At 40.5% G+C, this 23069-nt stretch overlaps 1 protein-coding gene across 1 annotated transcript; it reads left to right on the top strand.

Moving 5' to 3' along the window:
• The first annotated feature begins 326 nt into the window (after positions 1 to 326).
• LOC137393992 (uracil-DNA glycosylase-like) lies at positions 327 to 22965 on the top strand. Its single transcript, XM_068080708.1, has 6 exons — positions 327 to 473; positions 2631 to 2798; positions 12634 to 12784; positions 12905 to 13036; positions 21273 to 21451; positions 22810 to 22965. Exons 1-6 carry the CDS (start codon positions 327 to 329, stop codon positions 22963 to 22965), a joined length of 933 nt encoding a protein of 310 aa, XP_067936809.1.
• The last annotated feature ends 104 nt before the right edge of the window (positions 22966 to 23069 follow it).

Raw genomic sequence — 23069 nt, forward strand, 5'->3', positions numbered from 1 at the left:
GAGATTGTGAACTACTTACACTACACTCTGATCTAACTAAATTGCAGTCGTTTTCTATATGCGGTAGCTACCTTGGCCATTATCCAGTAGCAAAATAGTTATGAGTTGCATGTAGCTCCATGAAATGAGAATTGAATTGAAATTGAATCCTTGTAAATAAGACAGGCGCATACCTGATGAACTAAAAGTAATGTTAGATGAGGTTTCTGAGAAAGCTAAGGAAAATGATCCAGTTGGTGGTTTATGAAGTGTAGCAGGCTCACACATTGGAAAGTTATGGTGAGATGCCAGTAGCTTAGCAACAGGATGTTGTGTTGAAATTAATAATGACAGTTGAAGATGCAAGTTGGTTGAAGAGTATGAATGATGGAGCTCACATAAATGTAGCAGAGTGGGAAGCGGTGATAAAGGCAATCAATATGGCTTTGAAATGGAATTGGCACAGTATAACAATTCTCTGCGACTCTGCAACTGTATGTGGCTGAGTTAACTCAGTGTTGAAGGACAGTAAGAGACTCAAAGTCAGTGGGCTTAGCGAAATGAGTGTTAAGAAATGTTTGTGCCTCATCAGTGACTTAATAGAAGAGTACAAGCTAGAATTGCACATCACATTAGTAAAGTCAGGTGAAAACAAAGCGCATGAATTAACAAGAGTCCCACGAAAGTGGTTAAGTAGAAAGTCATGTACAGTTAGTTTGGCTGTGTCTGATGATGACATTACGGATAAGCTGCGCAGCCATTATGATACTCACCACTTAGGAGTAGACCGAACTTTATACCTAGCCACAGCAATGTGGGGCTCAAACATGACAAAAGGAGATGTAGATGAGATTGTAAACTAATGTCACGTCTGCAAGAGAATCAATCCAGGCTCAATGTGTTGGGAAACTGGGCACTTGGATGTAGATAAAGACTGGCATCGGCTTGCCACTGATATTACACATTACAAAGGTATTCCGTATTTGACTGTTATAGACTGTGGACCAAGTCGGTATGCTATATGAAGAAAACTAAGGAATGAGATGTCATCTGTAGTGCAAGAACAATTAGCAAACATCTTTGCTGAATGAGGGGCTCTGGTGGAGTTGCTTTCTGACAATGAACCACATTTCAAAGCACTGACAAATGTGTTGAAAAAATGGAATGTAACTCACATATTCAGCTGTACATACAGGGCATCGGATAACGGTATAACAGAACGTTATCATCGCACAATCAATCAAATGCTTTTGGGTCAAGAAGTACCGTTAGTGATACAGTATACTGGTATAATAACATTCTTCACACAGAAGGCATTGTGCCATCAGACAGGCTATTTGCATATAAATCTGAAACTCCAGTAGCTGCAGAACTGCTAGCAGAGATACTAGTTTGAATCCATATAGTGTGGGTGACCAAGTATATGTGAACCCACACATAGCAAAGTGTACATCAACATGGGAAACTGTGGCAATGGTATAGCTCTTGTTTTTAACAGGTTTTTGGCACGCTAACAATTCACCTTTATCTACACTGATAAGCTCTAAGTTAGACTTTGATTCGAATTTTGGTATTGTACGTGACACTACAAATGACATCAGTATAACTGATAATGAAAATACTGATAGAGATTCTTCTAGTGACCAATCAGAAGTTAATAATACATCACATCCTGTTAGAGAGGGTAAGCCACCTGCTTGGTTAGCTGATTTTTTGGTTTAGTGATTTAAAGATCAGGAGCGAGTGTGGTTGTATACCATTTATGTGCTCTATTTGACTGCAGTTCATCATTGTATAACATATACTTTGAGTAAATATGTCATAATACTTTCTTGTAGTGATTTCATTGCCTTTAGTCTTAAATATTCTGTGGTTGCCTAACTGTCTTATTATATAGTGTTTATACCTTTACCTCCCCTTTGTCTGTTGTTTCTTTGATTGCCTGTCTTAGTATATAGTGTTTATACCTTTACCTTCTTTTTGTCTGTTGTTTCTCTGATTGCATAACTGTCTAATTATATAGTGTTTATACCTTTACCTCCCCTTTGTCTATAGTTTCTCTGATTGCATAACTGTCTTATTATATAGTGTTTATGTCTTCTCTTTGTCTATTGTATGTTGTATGTATCTGGGTCAGCTCAACAGATTTACATCTACAACGAAACTTACTTATAGATTTTAATTATTTGAAGTTTAATGATTGCTCGTTGAACCTGATTTGCATTTGTGGTATCCTGACTTGGCTCCTGGTTGGGTTAGGCCAAAGTTACAAATAAGTGAAGTGTATAAGTGACCGTGACAAAAACATGTGAAGCCAATGCATGCAAGGCAAATGGATGGCATACACACTGAGTAGGCTAATGCAATGATCATTTGCATGTGTTAAAATTAAATGGCCAAGCAAGCTAGCTATCTAGCTGTGTTTTTAATCATTTTCGTTAAACCCTAAATTCTCAAAATAACCAATTGGTAAATTTTGCCTATCTTCTTAATAGCCAAATAGATTAACTGTTATAAAACCAAAGTAATAGGTGCAATATTGTACGTATCTGTAATGTTAGCTAGTAACTTTATTGGAAGTGTGTGTGTGTGGGTATCAGCTTATTTGACTTCTATCATTTAAACTATGTGTCACCTTTTTTGATTTTTAGTACAGCAAAGTGCCGAATGAGAATAATCCAACCCCATTGATGCTATCTACCGTTACATCTTCCGCGATGGTCACCTATGTGCCAAACGGCTATGGTTTGGTTATGAGATATGGCCAGTCATGGAATCCATGTATTGAACAAGAATTTGACAAAGGGTACTTCAAAGAGGTTATATTTTACAGATAAAACCAATATATTTAATATTATTCTACAGTAGGTGGTAGTGTTTTAATGGATAGTATAACAAGTATTATCTATGGCTCGTGTAGCAATCAATGAAATGCAGTATACTGTAAAACTTCTAATTGAATGCCCCCTTTATTTGAACGCCCTCTTTATTTGAACGCCACCTCCATTTGACCACCACTTTGACATTCTTTGATCTTTATGAACCCATAATAGCAAGTGATCAGCAGAAAAGTGTGCAAAAAATTTTACTAATGATGACTCGGTTACATCAATAACACTTAATTCTTTTGTTGTTTCTGTTTGTATCGATGTCCATTTTCTAACTTGGGAGCTTTTTGGGTTTTTCGTTCAAATTTTGAAAGCATAACCATAGAAATAATTAGTAACTGTATCAGGCCAATAGTAGTTCTTAATTCAATGAAGGCTTGATACTTCGACGTATGTGAAAAGTGGTTTACAGTTACGATGGTATATGAACAACTGGTTTGAGGCTAGAAGTTGTGCTTAGCGCCCATCCGGCTAAAAGTTTATCATCATTTGTGCTAAATGCAAAGCGTGAAAGTTTTGCTCTGCTAAAAAATTGTTTGAAAACTGATATTGACTAGTTTAGTACAGAAGAAAAGTTGAGGTCAGAAGAAGTCTGAGGTCAGAGGTCACTGTAGAAGGTATTGAATGGCCAGAAAAATATGAAATGATTCTAAATGAAAGCAAAAACCAGAATGCAACTGACCGAGGAAATGATGCTAGTATTTTTATTTGAAAACTGATAATTTTTGTTTCTGTATGTAATATAAGTATGGTTCGTTTATGTCACTTGTTCATGAATATATATTTGTAGCATTTGATATATTATTGATATATAGCTTATAAATTTGCAGATTTAGAGCATATCATTTGATAACATCATCGTGGTAATCTGAACTCTGCTTACAATGGATCGACACTCATAACTCTTCTTCTATTGCACATAAAAAGCTACTTTTGGCTGCACACTGTTAGTAAACATGTTAATGAGTTCAATGAGTTTTTATGCAAGATTGTTAAATATAGATATAAAATAAAAACTTGCCTTCAAATTTAGAATGAAATAAAAGTTGGAAATGCCAACAAATTGCAAAGAAGGACACAGGCTATAGTATCATCGCAGGTCAATTGCAAGCAATAGGTATCAACTGATAGAGATATTTCTCGGTTTCTTGATGCATATTTGTTAAGAGATTTTTGACAAGTTAGAGGTAAGTTAGCAGATTTATCACATCGAAAAGGTTTAATGTCGCTCCACTGAAAAAAGAGAACAAACTATAGGTGCCATTTGGTTCGCCTGTAAAATGGTTAAATTTAGCTTCTCAAACATTTGAGCGAGCTATTTGAAAAATAAAGCGCCAGCTTCTAATTGAACATCGCCTCCATTTGACCGCCACTATAAGAAAAGGGTTAAAAAATAGAGTGCCATGGGATTCGAATAGAAGTTTTACAGTATATATTTAACTAGGATAACCAATTTGCCAAAAAGAGTATTATCAATTTCATCGCTGTTAATTTATAATTGCTCATAGAATACAATCGTTAAAATATGTGATTATACTGAGAAGTTTTAGTAAATTCAATAGTGGTAAGCGTGGAATGAATATTTTTTTAATTAGTTGCAATACTAAAGCTTTAGTGACCAAGAGATTAGCTTCTGTCCTCAGATTAATTATTTTCTTATTCAAATATCTCATATTGTAACGACAGAGTGCCTTGACCAGGGCCAGCGAGACCGTTGGTATAACTAACGTTGCAGCCAGGCCAAGGCTCATTTTTACAGCAGGAGACTTGGTCACTAGTAAGCTAGCTTGGCATTCCAAGCTACACGACAATGAGGAGATTATGAGCAGTGATAAGAAAAATGTGGAGCCCATCGCATTCCATGCGCTGGTATTCCATATTCCACTTACACTGGTGGCAGCAGTGGGGTCATGGATCCCAGCTCCACAAAAAGAGAAAGCATCAAAGACTGAGTGTCCAGGGACGGGAGTCCTCTCTGATCCCGACGAGTTTTGTTGCTAGAGCAATGCCGCCCCCTGATGATCAGTGAGCACTCGCCTGAGTAGCCTGAAAGTAGCCTTGAATCGTCCCTGATTTCAGTGAGTCGTATTGCCTTGAGCAACACCACCCTCTGACAATTAGCGAGCACTCTCAAAGGCGGGAAGAATTCCAGGTGCGCTATGAGCACTTACCGAGGCGCGGACTGGCTAGTCGAGGTACTGGAAAGGATGATGCTGATGTTTTGGGGCCCAGGCCTCGGGTAACCAATTCAAGTCGCCCCAATACTCAGGTCCTGGAGATGCAGAGTATTTTATCAGCAGATTCTAGAAGGTGGCTGAAGCAAACAACTGGGCCGAAGGTGCCAGCCTGCTGTACCTTCGAGAGGCCTGGAAGGATGAAGCAGAAAACTGCAGACAAGCCGACTGCGTCGGAGCTGTCTTTGATGCGCCTCAAACCCGGTTCGGCCTCTCTTCCAAACAGGCTCTGTGTAAACCGAGCACTTTCAGGCAAGCCGCAGCTACAACTCTACAAGTGTTTTACCTGGCAGGCATGCCTGCCAGGTAAAACACTTAGTCTGTGTGGCGTACGAAAACTTGCTGGAGCCCTATAAGGTCGACATGTTTAGGAAGCTGTTCTTCAACTCTGCAAAATAAACTGGCTTACAGCGACACCTTCTGACTGTGCCAACAGCCACTCTGGCAAAAGCAGCTTGAGCAGGGACCGAGTTTCTTCAAGTCAAGCCTAAAAGCCACTCAGTGGCAATCAATTGGGCTGTGGAAAAAGTTTCCGAAGAGCGGACTGCTATGGTCCTGGACCAAATGGGCAGTCAATCGACTCAGTTAGTACAGCAGCTGTCACAGCAGGTACAACAGCTGCAGCAAAAATGAGCCGCTCTAAGGAGGCCATGGGAAGAAACCCATGCAGTGTTTGGACTCTAGGGGACAAGTTTGACAAAACTGCCCCAGCAAGAAACTGCAACAGTAGTGCTGACTACTGGTGGCAGTAAGGCCCCCAATTCACCTTGGGAGCCTTAGAAGAAAATTAGCCAGCACTGTGTCAGAAGCCGGTTTTGATGACTAGCCTGACGCCGGCTCAAAAAGTCCTGCCAGGAGGGGTTCTAGCCTAGAGAGCCCAAGTCGTGATTGAGAGCTGAGAGACACAGGAGGTCGGCACCCACTACCCTGTCTGAGATGACAGCAAGGAAGACTCAAATTGTGGCTTTACGGAAACTATTGCTAGGCTCTGGAAGAACAGGACCCTGAGTACCTAGAAGATAAACCAGGCATGACAACATGCCCCATGCCAAACCGAGCCACACCAGGCTGCGCTGCCAAGAGTGCACTCAGAAATCGGCTTGAAGGACCCGGCTAGTACAATGTCGGAAGACTGTCTTAATGGCCGGTTCGACTTTCCTTCCAGCTTGTTCGAACACTTCAGGAGCCTACTTCAGGCTTGTGTCCCTCCAAGGCTAGCCTCAGAACTGATTTGGAAAAGTCAAGTTACCCCTTGACCTGTACAGATGGATGTTGCCGGCTGTTGCTTAGCAAATTCCAGGTAGTACACAACATAGTGGTGCTGGCCAATAACTGAGATGGCCATCCTATGCCGAGTGACCACCTGGAACTACAGCTTGTTGGGAGTGATGTCCAAGTGAGCCACTATAGGCTACTACCTTGAACCGGCCTAGCCTGAAGGGAATCATGGTCACGCGGTGCTTCAATGTCACGAAAGAACTCCTCCACTTCCAAGCTGGCATCACTTTCGGCATGCATATGAGAGTAGAGGAACACCAAGTAGATAACGAACCACCCCTCTTCGAATCGGGTCTAGCGCCCCATGGAGTAAATACACGAGATGTAGGCCATCCAGCCCTACCTAAGGAGCCTGTTTGCAGTGGCAAGGCAAAACTGCTTGGAGTCGGGGCAGGCTGAGCGACTGGCACAGTTGCTGACATGTTATCAAGGCAGGTTCAGCGCCAGGGATAGGGATGCGGGCAGGGCCTCTTAGGTAGAACATTCTATACCACTCAAGAAGGAAACCCATTCTATCCAGAGAAAGAGGCAGAGACTGAGCTTCAAGTCAAAGAGCTGCTGAGAAAGGGACTCATTGAACCGGCTGGGGCTCCTGAAGCTCTCTGGTGGTGTTAGTCAGAAAGAAAGATGGCAGATAGTGGTTTTGAGTTGACTACCAATGGCTAAATGCTGTCACCGAGCAGGATGCCTATCCCTTTCCTCAAATCAACGACAGTCTTGATGCGCTATCCGGCAGCAAGTATTTCAGTACACCGAACTTGGTCAGTGGCTATTGGCAAGTACCCTTGGACACCCCTGCGCAAAACAGTTAGTATTTGTCCCCTGTTCTGGTCTCAAAACATTTCTGGTGAAAAATGGAAGGTCTTGGTTTTACCTCAGCACTGGCCACCTTCTAGGGACTGATGGAGTACGTGTTACACTGCTTGCATTGAAAGACGCTACTGCATCTACCTGGATGACATCATCGTCATTGCCCTCGACTTTGGTACATACCTGTACTGATTGGAAGAAGTGTTTCAGCATTTGAAGGGATTTGGGCTGAAGCTGAAACGCTCTAAATGCAAGCTTCACCAATCATGGGCTCGGTACTTAGACCATGTGGTCAGATCGCAAAGTGTATTTATTGACCCAGAAAAGATGTGGGCAGTTCTTGAGTGGCCAACTTTCAAAGGGTTCAGGAAGCTGCAAGACTTCCTGGGTATGGTAAGCTATTACTGACAGTATGTAGCTAACTTTGCTATCACAGCACAGCCTCTAAACCGACTGACTTGCAAGGGCAAAGGGTGGACGTAGAGCAAGTAAGAGCAGATGGCGTTCAATGAGCTGAACAGACATCTATCCTTGGTTCCTTTACTGGTCTATCCGGATTCAAGTCGGCCATATATCTTGGACACGGATAACAGCATTTGAGAGTGGGTGTTGTGCTCTCACAAGTACAGGAAGGGATGAGAGAGTGATCCTGTTTTTCAGCAAAACTTTGGTGCCTGCCGAGAGGAGTTATTGCGTAACCCAAAGGGAGCTGCTTGCCCTGGTAAAAATCATTAAACATTTTCAGCCCTACCTATAAGGTAAGTCGTTCCTTTTGTGTCTAAACTATGCTTTTCTTCAATAGCCATAACGACGCAAGGAACCTTTTAATCAAGTAGTCAGATGATTACAGATCTTAGCATAGTTATAGTATACATTAATACACCGAACTGGACTCCGCCACAGGAACGCCGATGGACTTAACGGACAAGCTTGTGAGGACTGCCGGCAGTGCGAGCTCATCCAGTTGAGAGATGGAGAACCAGCTCACAGGGAACTTGCCATAGAAAGCCAGTATTTATCAAAAGAACTCGAGAAAAGCCCATCCACCATGCCTTTGGTCACCGAAACTCTGTGCGATGGGATCGGTCGCATAGGCCCATTCACTGCCGCGGCATATGGAGGTGCCAGTCTAAGACCGACCTAGGTTACCTGAGATTTTGTGGCATAGCTCGAGTGAAGACTCAAGAAAATGCTGATAAAAAGCTGGCCCAGATGCAAGCTGCTGACCAGAGACTGGTGGTCACTATGTACCATGCCATCGACTGAGCTGAGGAATTGACACAAGAGCAGTTGGAGCTGGGAGGCCAAGAATTCCGACAGCTGCACAGAATTTAACCATTTTTCAGGCTACGACCAGATGGAGTACTGAGTACATGGCGACCAAAACTGCCTCTCAAGAACAGCCTCGGTGGCGCTCAGTTTGTCTGCTGACCATCAAGGAAGCAACCACCTGGCAGACTAACACCCTTCCTCGCTCTAGGGTTGGAAGGACGATTAGCCGACTGCGACTGACCTAGTACTCACCAGGAATGGCAGCCATGGTGAAAAGACTGATCAAGAGCTGTGAAACCTGCCAGGTGGTGAAGCATGGTTGCACCAGGAAATCCGGCGGCAGGCATAGAGTATGATGGACGCCCTTAGCAGAAGGTTGCTGTAGATCTGGTGGGACCGATTCCAGAGACACCGAAAGAGAACAAGTAGATCTTGGTACTCACTGATCATTTCACGAGATGGCAAAATGCCCTGGCTCTCCTGGAAGACTAGGACAATGGTCCTGCGAGAGGGTCAGTCACCCCAATGGTAGACAGTGCATTGGATGAACTGGTGCTTTGTTACATGGGCTTGCCAGAGCAGATCCATACCAACCAAGAGGCGCAGTTTGAGAGTCAACTGATTACTAAACTGTGCTGACTCTGATGGGTGGAGACGACTCACATGACCCCCTATCACTCTCTGAACCCAAGGGAAGACAGCTGGGCAACTCTCTGCAAGCACAGCTGCTGATCCAAGGTCACTAGGAGTGGGACAGGTTGCTCCCTCAGCTGATGAGAGCGTATAGGTACACCACACTTCGCGACTAGATAAATGGTCAACCTGCTGATGCTCGAACGACAGTTTTGACTACTAGCTGGAGTTTAGCCCACCACTCACTGAGGCCCAACTCTTGCTTGAAGATGTGGTAAAGATTCTGAAAAGGCTGAAAGAGGTTCACACGGCCCTCCAGGAGGAGCAGGTAGCAATCCAACAGGAGAACTAAAAAGAATTTCTCCTGAGACAGAGTTTGGCTCCTGAACAAGAGGAGAAAGAGGGAAAACAACCTAAGCTTCAGGCCAAGGTTTTGAAGCTGTATCAGGTTATAAAAACATAGCCAAACCACACTTGCCATGTTAAAGTGCCAATACCAGGTTTCGGTGAAGGGCGAGAGCCGGCTGAAACTTTTTCATGCTTGCCCAGAGAAGCTCGGACGAGGGCCTGCTACCTTGGAGCTCCAGAGAGGCCTTAACATGAAAAGGGCTAAGAGGCAAAAGGCGCAAGTCAAGTGCAAAATCGAAGTAGAATTGGCAAGACAAAGAGCAGAGGCTTCCACCAATCCTGAGTTTAGCAGAAAGCTCAAAGCTCAGCTAAAGGAGCTCCAGAGGCAGTTAGAAAAACATAAGTGCAATGTTCCGGGAGAACCGCCTGGCCAACAAGTCCCTCATTGGCCTGGCTTTTCAATTCAGAGCAAAAGGCACTTGGAGCTACTTGGCATAACCCCTCGTCGGCTCGGCTTACTCAGCAGCCTGACCGATATGGGGAATAGTCTTGGCTATCAGTAGTAACAGCCAATCTGAAAAGATGTCTGTGTAGGAATACAAAGGCCAAAAAGAGGAGGAAATCTGGAGAGATTAGTGAGCCAGGGCCATTTGCTTGTGCACCCTACAGTGACCCAGTTTTCTCCCGGAGGCACAGTGATATTCTCAGCGCAGCTATTACTACTACTGATAGATCTTTAAGCTATCCTGTCAAAATGGTTAAATCAGCTGACGCAGATCACTCTTGGCTGACATGCTAACCCCGATAGTCTATGTAGAAGGGAGAGGAAGAGCAATTGGCGGGCATGCTCAGCTTTCATGAGAAATTTGCATTCGTGTCTAAAACCCCCAGTGACTAAGAAGGAAGGTGCTCCGGCCAGGCTGCCTCTTTGGGCAAATCTGTTTCACACAAAAACGCTCAGGTCGAGTCACACCTGGTTGACACTCTGCCTGTGATCGACCAGTCAATACCTGGTCAGAAAATACCTTTCAAAACAATGCCAAGTAGCCAGCCGTCGGCGACACCCCTGGAGATTCATGAGCACTCGGCTGTTTGGAAGAAGTAGAGAGGACTGAGTAGGCTGAGCCAGCTCGTATCTCTTGTTTATCAGAGGCCGTGTCTGTTTAGTTGCCAGCCACTGCTCAGAGAGCACCTCGGAAGCTACGCATTTACCCACAAAAGTTACCCGCAGAGCCGAGGAAAGGTATCATTCCTACCAAGAGCTACTTCAGTGGCGACGGATGGGAGCGGATGAACAAGGCCTTACGCCAGTCTGGCATTTGGGGCCTATACAGAGTCACCACCAGCGCTCGCAAGAACTGGCAGCACATTATCCAGCACTTCGACTTTTATGTGTGCCCCTGTCAACATAATCGTATCACTTCTGACCAGGTTGTGTCACACTGGAGGAGATGGGGAGACGCCGGTTATGGCAGCGTGGTCTACCTAGTCAACCAAGCTCGATGTAAACTTTTCTTATGCGCTAGAGGATGGCCCTCCATCGCCCAAGAAGAGACCTGCACAGGACCAGCAGAAGCCACCTTGACCGAAATGAGAAGAAACCAAGCCAGTGAGCTGCCGACACGAGTTGATTCCCAGGCCGAGAGATTGACTCGCCTTCTCGGAGTACCTAAGGCCGACGAGCCCTTTTACCATCGACAAGAGGAGCAAGTCCGCCAGCTATCAGAGACCGCCGACACTGACAAGCCTTGACCCTATAAATGGCTGCCCTAATCCACACTCGTCATTTGAAAATAGATGATTTTACTTTTGCCGAGTCGAAGGTCCAAAGCCTCGAGTGAGAAGGCTGAAGCTGTCAAAACAAAAAGCTGTCAAAGTGAGAAGCTGCCAAACAGCACAGGCTCTGGTCACAGCTACTTTTGCCTTCCAGCGCTGAGTGGATGGCCCTCAGAGCCTTTACTTAAGGGGAGAGTGTAATGGAAGAGCGTTGTGCCCAGGGCCGGTGAGACTGTTCGCATGACCCACATCACAGCCAAGCTGAGTCTCATTATTACAGCAGGAGACTCAGTCATTGGTGAGCTGGCTCGGCATGCTGAGCTACACAACAACGAGAAGATGATAATGATAAGATAGGAGATGATGGCAATAAGGAGATGAATATAGTGATAAGATGGTGGAGCCTATCACACTCTATCAAGGAGCTTGCTACCAGTGACTAAGGAAAGCTAGCGCAGTTTCTCACCATGATTGTTTACTGTATGCACGCACATTGACTACATGTATACTTATATATTTATGAGAAATATATATTCTTATGGCTAATACACTTGGTGTATTTATTCTTGTGAGAGTAATGAAGACCAGCAGTTCGCTTTACAAAATTTTGTAGTTGTGGAGCATTTACAGCCATGCCTTTCCTTACGAGCGCCTCAACATTTGAGAAACTTGAAGTATGAGTTGACTTTCTAGCAAGGTTTTTCTTGAGATATTAGTAATATTTGAGATACGAGAGTACGAGCCGTTTCTCGATGGTCACTACACTATATGGTCAAGTATGCATGAACCCGCTTTCGAGAACAGCTTGACCTGGTTTTTCTTCTCGAATCAGTTAAAAAAAATCTTTAACATGTTGGCTAAAAGTTATAGTGATCGTGAGGCAAGAGCACATAACCAGAATCAGATACTAAAAAATATGACCATAAAGTTAAAGGAAGTTTAGTATAAATAACAAACCTTAGCTTCAAATGTGTATTTAATAAGCTAAACTTAGTGAAGTTTAATTCAAAGTCTCTATTACATAGGGTCACAGATATTTAGTGTACCGAACACGTTGCTCTCAAGTCGCTCTCATACCACCATTATCAACAGGGTTTGTTTCGAAGATACAACTCCAATGGATAATGTACATAGTAATGTTATATTTTATTGCAGATTGTAACAAATAAATATGCATTTGTTACTTTGTTAGTGTAGGTACTGAATTATAACAATTAAAGCAATTTTTCTACCGTTATATGCTTTTTAGGTATGTAGTTTTTCATAATATGGTAACTGATTAACTTTTACATAGTTATTTTATATAGGAACTGGTGCCTCGAGATGCGAGTAATTTGACGTATGAGCTTAGTCCTAGACCGCACTGTGCTCACATGTTGAACTATGACTGTATTGACTTTATCTCATTGTTATAGCTAATGAAATATATTGCGGAAGAAAGGAAAACTTGCATCATCTATCCTCCAATGGAGGACGTGTTTGCATGGACTACAGCATGCAGCTTGAATGAGGTCAAGGTGGTTATAATTGGCCAAGATCCTTATCCTGGAGCTAACCAGGCACATGGTATGTTTAAAGTAACAAAGCTGCAGCTCTCAAACAGTGTCACACTTTGTATTTGACCTACAATTTTATGTTCATACTGAAATATTAGGATTAGACACTATGAATATGTTCCTGTTGTAGGTCTCAGCTTCAGTGTGCTACCAGGTAATCCTATACCACCTAGTCTTCAAAACATCTACAAAGAACTTGCTAGTGATATTCCTGGTTTCAAGGCACCAAATCATGGCTACCTCATGGGATGGGCTCAACAAGGTGTGTTCTTGCTCAGTGGGGTTCTAACCGATGCAACTAAAATGAATCTTTTTTCTAACCAAGTATTTAAGCATTAATTAGGTATTTTTGTGCTTTTCAGCGGGTAAAGAAAAACTTGGGATTTTCTTGTTGGATATTTGACATGTTATAAGAGTATTGCGTAAAGTCTTTCTATGAATTAAAAAAATATGGTCTTGTGATGCTCAATAATTGCTGTAGTTAAAGTATACAAGTACAAGTAATCATCACTAGTGTCAGTCAGAGGTGCAGCAGATGGGATTTGCTAAATCAGGCCCCTACATCTGCTCGCAAGTGTGTTAGCTGTTTTGGGGGTCTGATCCTGCATCACTATTGTTTGTGGTCTGAGAGTGCACTGCAACTAGTCATGATTTGACTCTATAGTTATTTAGCTATCTAAAAGCGAACAAATATTTTGAGGAGCTAATGAAAACATTCCTTTTTTCTTTCTATTTTCCACTATAAGCATAATTATATGAACATGCATACATGTAATAAGGTCTATTTCAGTAACAGCCTAGGCTTATGTTGGCATTGTTTTTAAACTTGATTGCAAATTAAGTTTTTAGGTTAACCGATGACTAGAATAGTGAGGCAATGTCGTTTAGTCTTGATGGCTGTTACGATGCATGTGATGGCTGCAGAAATACAATATAAAGTAAATCAAATGGAACCAACTACAAACAGTGAAGATTATATGCAACCGTAAAAAAACCCAGTTCGATATAATCTATATATATATATTTCTCAAGGATTGTGTGTATGTATGAGTATGTGTGTATGTATGTGTGTATGCATATCCAGCTATAGCTATCAAAATCTAGGAATTGATATTCCGCAATCTGATGGATTTAAACTCACAAAGATTGCTACGGCAAGTTTAGAATCCGGGTGCTCAACCATTGAGCCATACAATGTGTGATGATTTAAGCTGTTATCATATACCATATAGCAGTAGGTACACGCGAATTATTCTGGCATCGCGCCTAAGCGTTACGATGCCGCTGTCGAGAAATATTTTTCGTAAAGTTCAACTACTATATCTGGTCTCAAGGCCCATTCTTTTCACGCTGACAATTATATTATCTCCGTGGGAAGAGCCTCGACATTCTTTCTCCGTTTGATCAGAAAAAGATAGTACCATATTTCAGTTTTCCATTTTTACCAGTATCGAGAGGTACCAGTATTGTGAGGTACCAGTATCGAGAGGTACCAGTATCGAGAGGTACCAGTATCAAGAGGTACCAGTATCGAGAGGTACCAGTATTGAGAGGTACCAGTATCGAGAGGTACCAGTATCGAGAGGTACCAGTATCGAGAGGTACCAGTATCGAGAGGTACCAGTATCGAGAGGTACCAGTATCGAGAGGTACCAGTATCGAGAGGTACCAGTATCGAGAGGTACAAGTATCGAGAGGTACCAGTATCGAGAGGTACCAGTATCGAGAGGTACCAGTATCGAGAGGTACCAGTATCGAGAGGTACCAGTATCGAGAGGTACCAGTATCGAGAGGTACCAGTATTGAGAGGTACCAGTATCGAGAAGTACCAGTATCGAGAGGTACCAGTATCGAGAGGTACCAGTATCGAGAGGTACCAGTATCGAGAGGTCCAGTATCGAGAGGTACCAGTATTGAGAGGTACCAGTATCGAGAGGTACCAGTATCGAGAGGTACCAGTATCGAGAGGTACCAGTTTTGAGAGGTACCAGTATCGAGAGGTACCAGTATCGAGAGGTACCAGTATCGAGAGGTACCAGTATCGAGAGGTACCAGTATCGAGAGGTACCAGTATCGAGAGGTACCAGTATCGAGAGGTACCAGTATCGAGAGGTACCAGTATCGAGAGGTACCAGTATCGAGAGGTACCAGTATCGAGAGGTACCAGTATCGAGAGGTACCAGTATCGAGAGGTACCAGTATCGAGAGGTACCAGTATCGAGAGGTACCAGTATCGAGAGGTACCAGTATCGAGAGGTACCAGTATCGAGAGGTACCAGTATCGAGAGGTACCAGTATCGAGAGGTACCAGTATCGAGAAGTACCAGTATCGAGAGGTACCAGTATCGAGAGGTACCAGTATCGAGAGGTACCAGTATCGAGAGGTACCAGTATCGAGAGGTACAAGTATCGAGAGGTACCAGTATTGAGAGGTACCAGTATCGAGAGGTACAAGTATCGAGAGGTACCAGTATTGAGAGGTACAAGTATCGAGAGGTACCAGTATCGAGAGGTACCAGTATCGAGAAGTACCAGTATCGAGAGGTACCAGTATCGAGAGGTACCAGTATCGAGAGGTACCAGTATCGAGAGGTCCAGTATCGAGAGGTACCAGTATTGAGAGGTACCAGTATTGAGAGGTACCAGTATTGAGAGGTCCAGTATCGAGAGGTACCAGTATTGAGAGGTACCAGTATTGAGAGGTACCAGTATCGAGAGGTACCAGTATCGAGAGGTACCAGTATCGAGAGGTACCAGTATCGAGAAGTACCAGTATCGAGAGGTACCAGTATCGAGAGGTACCAGTATCGAGAGGTACCAGTATCGAGAGGTCCAGTATCGAGAGGTACCAGTATTGAGAGGTACCAGTATCGAGAGGTACCAGTATCGAGAGGTACCAGTATCGAGAGGTACCAGTTTTGAGAGGTACCAGTATCGAGAGGTACCAGTATCGAGAGGTACCAGTATTGAGAGGTACCAGTATCGTCGTATTTAAAGTTTTGATGGATAACTTCTGGTGAAACAGTAACCTTTTTTATACACATGCACGCGAGCGCACGCACACAGACACACTTCTATGCAAAAAGTGTTATTATTAATTCAACATATTCAGGAATTTTTTGTTTTCTGTTTGTATTAATTGTACCATTACCAAATCACCTTTTATGGTAATCGTAGCAAAACCGACTTAATTTAGCTATTACTTGCTAATTATCTCCAATTTATATTTAAACCCTTTTATAGTTTTTTTATTCATTTGAACTGCACAAAATTTTTTCTCATGATATGAAGTTTGAAAGTTACAGTTGTTTGACAATGTTTAAAACCCTTTACAGTTGTTTTTATTTTCTCTTAAATTATTTCAACTACGCAAAACACTTTTCTCATGATATGTAGTTTGAAAGTTAGAATGACAAATGCTATTATCCCACGACCAAACGAGCGGAGCAAATGTTTGAGAGTTTTATGACAAATGCATGTGCACACAACTCACGAAAATTATTCATCAACAACGTCGCAAACCCTTGTACCGAAATCTCATCAACAAATTTAACTACTTTTGTGTAGAGTCGTTTAAGTATAATAACGACACAAAACACATAAAAACATATTTAAATATGTTACCAAGTCTTTGAAAATTGTCGACATATTCCTAAACCTTACCCATCTGATCGGATTATACACAAATAGACCGAATGATTTGGCCGAAAATTGTTATTAAAACTTGCCAAGCCTTGCTTTTATCAAAATTAAGACCCGCAAACGAACCGCCGAGCGACAGAGAATAGAACCATTAAGTCGTGTGCATTTCACGAAAGAATAACATGCACATTTCACCAGTCTATAGCATTGGCGAAGTACTGAAATCGTTTCTTTTTTGCCGATTGCAAAGTAACTGACATTTTGGAAACTTTTGAGTACTTTGGTATTCTAACTGATGTCCAAAGCAGTGAAAGTAAAGGAAATGACGATGATATTTTTTCTAACGATTCTTATGAGATTATTACAATATTTAATTATAAGTTTGTATGACTATTGAAGTGTTATAGTCACACTAACAACATCGATGATGAGCAATATGTTACTGTTATTATTTTTTCTAAATGGTTTTGTTAAATAGATTTTCTAAAAATCCATATAAATATCACAACTTCTTGATATTGTTAGCTATGACGTTTTGAAATATAAACAAAATTGTGCATTGGTTTTCTATTATTACTGTATTACTATATTAATAATATTGGTTATTCTAATAATATCAGGGCATTTTACTTTTAATATTGCATTTCTCCTATTGCAAGGGGAGCGATATAAACATACATGTATAATCTTTTCCTTTCATTATTGTTGTTTGTTGTATATAATAACACCCACACCCAGTACATTACAGCTACCATTGCAGTTATCCTATTGCACTGCAGTGCCATTTGACTGCTAATATTGCATTTCTCAACCATCAGTACCCTTTTTTTCCAATATCACTTTGTCATGGGCTGTATGACAAGGGAATTTCCAATTAATATATTTCAATAAAATCAAGGAAACAGGAGTGTAACCCAACTACAAAATCTAACTTAACATAACTAATGAAACTTAACTAATCTAACTTAATCTAACCCCAAATTTATTTAACAAAACTATTTAAAAAAATAACAGTAACATATTGCCCATCATCGATGTTGTTAGTGTGACTACAACACTTCAAAAGTCATTCAAACTTATAATTAAATATTGTAATAATCTCATAAGAATCGTTAGAAAAAATATCATCGTCATTTCCTTTACTTTCACTGCTTTAGACATCAGTTAGAATACCAAAGTACTCAAGTTTCCAAAATGTCAGTTACTTTGAAATCGGCAAAAAAGAAACGATTTCAGTACTTCTACGTTAATTACAGAAACCCTCGGCAATTCGCCCATGCTATAGACTGGTGAAATGTGCATGTTATTCTTTCGTGAAGTGCGCACGACTTAATGGTTCTTTTCTCTGTCGCTCGGCGGTTCGTTTGCCAGTCTTAATTTTGATGAAAGCAAGGCTTGGCAAGTTTTAATAACGATTTTTTGCCAAATCAATCTGTCTATTTGTGTATAATCTGATCAGATGGGTAAGGTTTAGGAATATTTCGACAATTTTGCAAAGACTAAATATGTTACCATGTGTTTTGTGTCGTTATTATACTTAAACGACTCTACACGAAAATGGTAAAATTTGTTGATGAGATTTCGGTACAAGGGTTTGCGACGTTTTTGATGAATGATTTTCGTGAGTTGTGTGCACATGCATTTATCATAAAACTCTCAAACACTTGCTCTGCTCGTTTGGTCGTGGATTATAATGGGCAAACTACATATAAGTTAGTGGAGTAAAGTTACTAGCAATTTCACATGAAGTACGAATGAGAGTCAAACATAAAAAGTCCTATGAAATATTTGAGCACATTCTCCCTTGGTGTGATTGATACTGTTGATCTGTTGATAATGAATGTAATGAAAAGTAGAGAATGCTCTTTTGATGCTCGAATTTGAGCTGATAGCAAAAAAGAGTTTTTGTGTGTGGAAAAAAGTTTTTGTGGAAAAATCATTGTCAATACCAGTAAGAATTTTCTACCATGTAATGGGTTGTACCCAATTGACTACTTATTGACTACTTCTGTAAAGTGATTTGCATGAAAGGAGCCTTGTTTGCATGGTACTTCAACCTGGAGAGGTTGACGTATCATGCAAACAACCAAAACAACAAAACGGGATTCCAACCTACGGCGTTTTTGTGATGGCTGTGATTAACTGTTCGTTTTTGCACTTTTAAGAGCTTGTAATCACATTTCCACATATTTTGCACCTACAACACAGCAGAGTACGACATGGTGACTTTTTTGAAACCAAATAACTGTAACGTGAAATTTGTTGCAAGCCAATCATTGAAGATAGGTTAGTTGGTTAAAAACTGCTCAACTTTTCCCCCTAAAGTCTAAATGATGTGTAAACATAGTAAGTACCAAAAGCTGATGAGACCATTTATATTTTATTACTTATAAACAATATGCACAACTACTGACATAATTTTTGGAAAAGTCTGGGCACGTCTTTTTTTTCTGAGCATATCAACCACGATCAAATTGTTGATATTGCTCTTGAAACATCCTGGGGGTCAGATCACTTCAAACATTAAAAACAATCGCAAATGGTAGATAAATACCTATACTTTCTGATAAAATCTACTAAAATTTTGTACTAGTTTATCAAGGGGCTTCCTCATACATAGTAGCCATATTTGCCGCATTTATCGGTTACCAAACTTTTAAGCTTACGCCATAATTTTTTCGGTTTTGCTGACAGTCACTTGTGCTATTTCTTTTAGCTTTTTAGAAGTGCGTGGCATACCACAAGTGTCAACTGTGTCCGTAACATACATCTCCATATGTATTAGTCACAGCTACACATACATCAATTCATTATAGATACATGTATTTGACCAGCCATCCATAGATACGCGAACTGTCTTGTCTTTGTCAGTTTTTGCATTCAGCCTGTACTTTATCGTGCACGTAATCAAGCAGTGAGTTTATATCCTGACCTGCACTTTTTCATCAAAACTAAAAACATCTCTTGTTCCACCAAGTGAAAAGAAGAGTTTGTTGCATAGATCATTCTTGCTGGGAACTCATCAATTTCTTTCTTTTCAGTTTCGTTTGTTTGAATCCCATATGCTGACAATTCAGAATTTGTTCGTTGTCGCTTTGTGGACTTGCTTGTTGGAGTGGTAAAACAAGATACAGTACGGTTGTTGTTGTCTGTCTTAATCTTGAAGCTGTAGGCTGCACTTACCTTTCTATCACAGTGAAGCCTTTTTCTACTGTACTGCAAGCTGAACACCTTCCAGTAGGTGTTTTCGTATGATCAACAATTCCCTGCATCACAGTGTTACAGTCCCTGCATTTAGCCTTAAGGCAATCTGACATCTTAAGAAATTTCATGAAATTATGGTTGGTCACAATTTCATATTAAAATATGTCAGATCATGATATGTCATGATTATACGCTCCGCTGTCAAATCTTATGGCAATCTGACACCTTAAGAAATTTCATGAAATTATCGTTGGCCATGAATTCTTATTAAAATATGTCAGATCATGGTAATTCATGATAATCCGCTTTGTCGACAAATCTTATGGTATTCTGACACCTTAATTGTTTTGCTGGATCCTTTCATACCCTATGTATTCCATATCGTATCTCTGTTTCAAGGCATCTCCATCAATTTCTTTTATCGGGAGGCTAAAGCTACTGCTGCGTCTTTTAAATTAACCTTGAAATTTTCTAACTAAAAGCTCAGGCTTTATAGTGTTTGATTTTGAGCAAGTTTAACAGGATATTCAAATTAACTGAAGGAAAAAACAAAACACCTCTGATTTACATGTAATTATTACTTGAAAGCAAAAGCTAGCCTGGTCAAGGTACACGTCTATTTGATGTCATAATGTTTTTTTAACAGTTGCTACCTCACAATTAGCCCTGCTTTGATGTTTACTAAATAATCTCAAAGGTCTTTTTGTAGCAATATACAACCTGTGCAGTAAATGATCTCCATCTTACTTGGTAACTCCTCACAAAAGAGTGTTTAAGGATTTGTTATGCACACATCACAACTAAATTGTTTGTTAAAAAACACAGATTTTTGCAAGTTCATGAAAAAAATCATAATTCTTTTTCGAAAAATATCATGATTTATATAATTTGACTTTGTTGTGACAACGCGGGTTTCTTGTTTCATTTATATTGGTCTTCATCCTGAGAAAGGCTGCTATGGAGGGCAAATGGTTAACGGGAGCAAAGCCTTGAAATTTTTTTTGTAATGTCATACCGGTATTACTAAAACTAATGGTTGATTTGATACAGAAAAATGTTACTTAAAAACCAGGTACTGGTTTCCTTACATTAGGGTTTCTTACGTTAATAAATTTAAACTTTACTGATTTGTTCAGCTTTTTTATAAACAACAAAACAGCATTTTTGATGACTGATAATCACGAATCATATTTAGTTTGACTAATACCAATCTAGTCAATTGTGTTGTGTGATCATGACTGTAGTTTGGGTAAAAATATCTAAAAAGTCCTAATACCTGAAAGATTGACTGTAGGCAACAGACAACTGTTTTAAGATTTACTTTCTTCATCAAGGAACTTCTTATCAAAATACCTACACATTCACTGCACTGTATTAGGCATCTCAGCTATAAGGGGTTTTTAACATCAAAATTATTGAATTTTTTGTGCCAAAAACTATTCTGATTTTTTTAATGTTCATTCTTGAGTAGTTCATTATGTTGTAAATTTTTATGGTTTGAGTTCAGACCAAATATTCATAATCAGTGGAAAAGCAAATCAAAATTTAAAACCACGAGTGGAATCGGTCCAAGAACAAGTGTATCAGGTTTTCTTTTATGCTGAAGTTAGTTTAGTCCTCATGCACTGTATGTCCATCGGATTATCTTTTAGGTGTGTTGTTGTTGAATTCTGTGCTGACAGTTCGTGCTGGTGAACGAAATTCTCACAAAGACAAGGGATGGGAAACGTTTACTGATGCTGTAATTCAATACCTTAGTACAAGCACTACTAACACCGTATTCATCCTTTGGGGAATTGAGACTCAAAAGAAGGTTGGACTTATAGATCAGGTCAGTGCTAGTTATAGTACCATAGTTTGAACGAATAGCATCGTTTGTCAAGACCATGGATTGGCAGACAGTTGGATTTGGCTTGTAATATGATTAAGGGTCTTGCACATATACGTAGCTATAACCCTATTTCAGCCTATAAGGTTTTGGAGTAGTGCGTTACAAGTTTTGAAGTAGGAAAGGTTTTCCCCTACATGAGTGATAAAGGAGAGGCTAGCAGGATAATCAAAAAAAAAGAGGAAACTTCAAACAACAAAATATGTATAAAATTTTGGTAAAATATAAAGTTAACATAGTCCTAGTTAGGCCAGCTAGTCACAGCATCTACTTACCAAACGTATTTTATATTGCCAAGGCTACATTACACCTCAGTTCATCCGCCTTTAATGAAAAGACAAAATTATAATAAAAACACTTATTACTTTATTTAGCTTTTTAAATATAATTTAGTTTTTACATATGGTTTTAAAAATGCTTTATTTAATGAACTGCGCGAAATATATATTGTTACGTCAAAGCGTTGTGATCAGGGCCTTAGCGGTAAGCATCCTGGGCCACATGGTTGTAGGGCCGAGCCTTCGAGACATGTCCGGTTACCGTTAGGGCACTGGGCTACCGAGAGAAGAAACCGAGAGATCGTACAAAAGAAACCGTGCCTAGAGCCATAGATTGATTAACTATATAAGTATAGTTAATAGGTCTATGCATAGAAAAAAGGAAAGGGGCGGAGCCTAAAATGAAAGTACATGTATAAGTATAAAATGAAGATTCAATTGTTTTGGCAAAGTGGTATGCGCCCCATCTCTACCCGCTTTGAATGTGGTTTATTGCCTGTCACACATGAATACTTACATTGTATATATTTATTTAGTAAATATTTATTTAATTGACATTTAAAACTCAGTGTTGTTGTTGGACTGCCCTGTAGAAAGTGAAGGGAACCGGCAGTTTCCTTTACAATATCGTTAAGTTTTTTGGACTGTGAAATAATGTATGGCAAAATTAACATCAAAATGTCAAGGTTGACTGTATTTTAAAGTTGTAAAATAGTTTAAAATTAGTTCAACTTAAAACATCAACTAATAACAAGATTTGTAAAAAAAAACCGTACATTGAACAGAAATGATCACCATTTGAACATGCATTCAAAAATGTTTATATTTTTGAAATTATCATTTTATCATGTGGTTCTTGGTCACGTGATTTTTTCTACCTTTGAAACTGAGTTTGGGACTAATATCTTTTAGATAGCTACCCATAGCACGTACATGTATGCCGGTCATTCGCAGCAGTGGAAGTGGGTAGGAGGGACAATTGTATAAACTACGAAGCACATATTGCATTCATTCTGTTTATAGAGGAAGCATTGTGTACTAACAGAAGTGCATCCATCACCACTTTCTGCTCACAGAGGCTTCTTTGGATGTAAACATTTCTCACAAGCCAATAAATACCTTCAGACTCCAGTGGATTGGAATTTACCTGATATCACCACACCCAACACCATTGGCTAACGCACCTGTACCACCTGCCGCACAGTCATCACTATTTCCTGTGGTCTGGAATTATCTACCTGAAATCACCACACCCAAAACCATTGGCTACGCACCTTTACCAC

This window comes from Watersipora subatra, chromosome 4, assembly GCF_963576615.1.
Source record: "Watersipora subatra chromosome 4, tzWatSuba1.1, whole genome shotgun sequence".
Taxonomy (NCBI): domain Eukaryota; kingdom Metazoa; phylum Bryozoa; class Gymnolaemata; order Cheilostomatida; family Watersiporidae; genus Watersipora; species Watersipora subatra.

Coding starts and splice junctions, on each gene's coding strand:
- LOC137393992 (XM_068080708.1), top strand. CDS start 327: ATGACAGTTGAAGATGCAAGTTGGTTGAAGAGTATGAATGATGGAGCT. Junction 12,785..12,904: donor TGGAGCTAACCAGGCACATG/GTATGTTTAAAG, acceptor TTCCTGTTGTAG/GTCTCAGCTTCAGTGTGCTA. Junction 13,037..21,272: donor CATGGGATGGGCTCAACAAG/GTGTGTTCTTGC, acceptor ATTATCTTTTAG/GTGTGTTGTTGTTGAATTCT.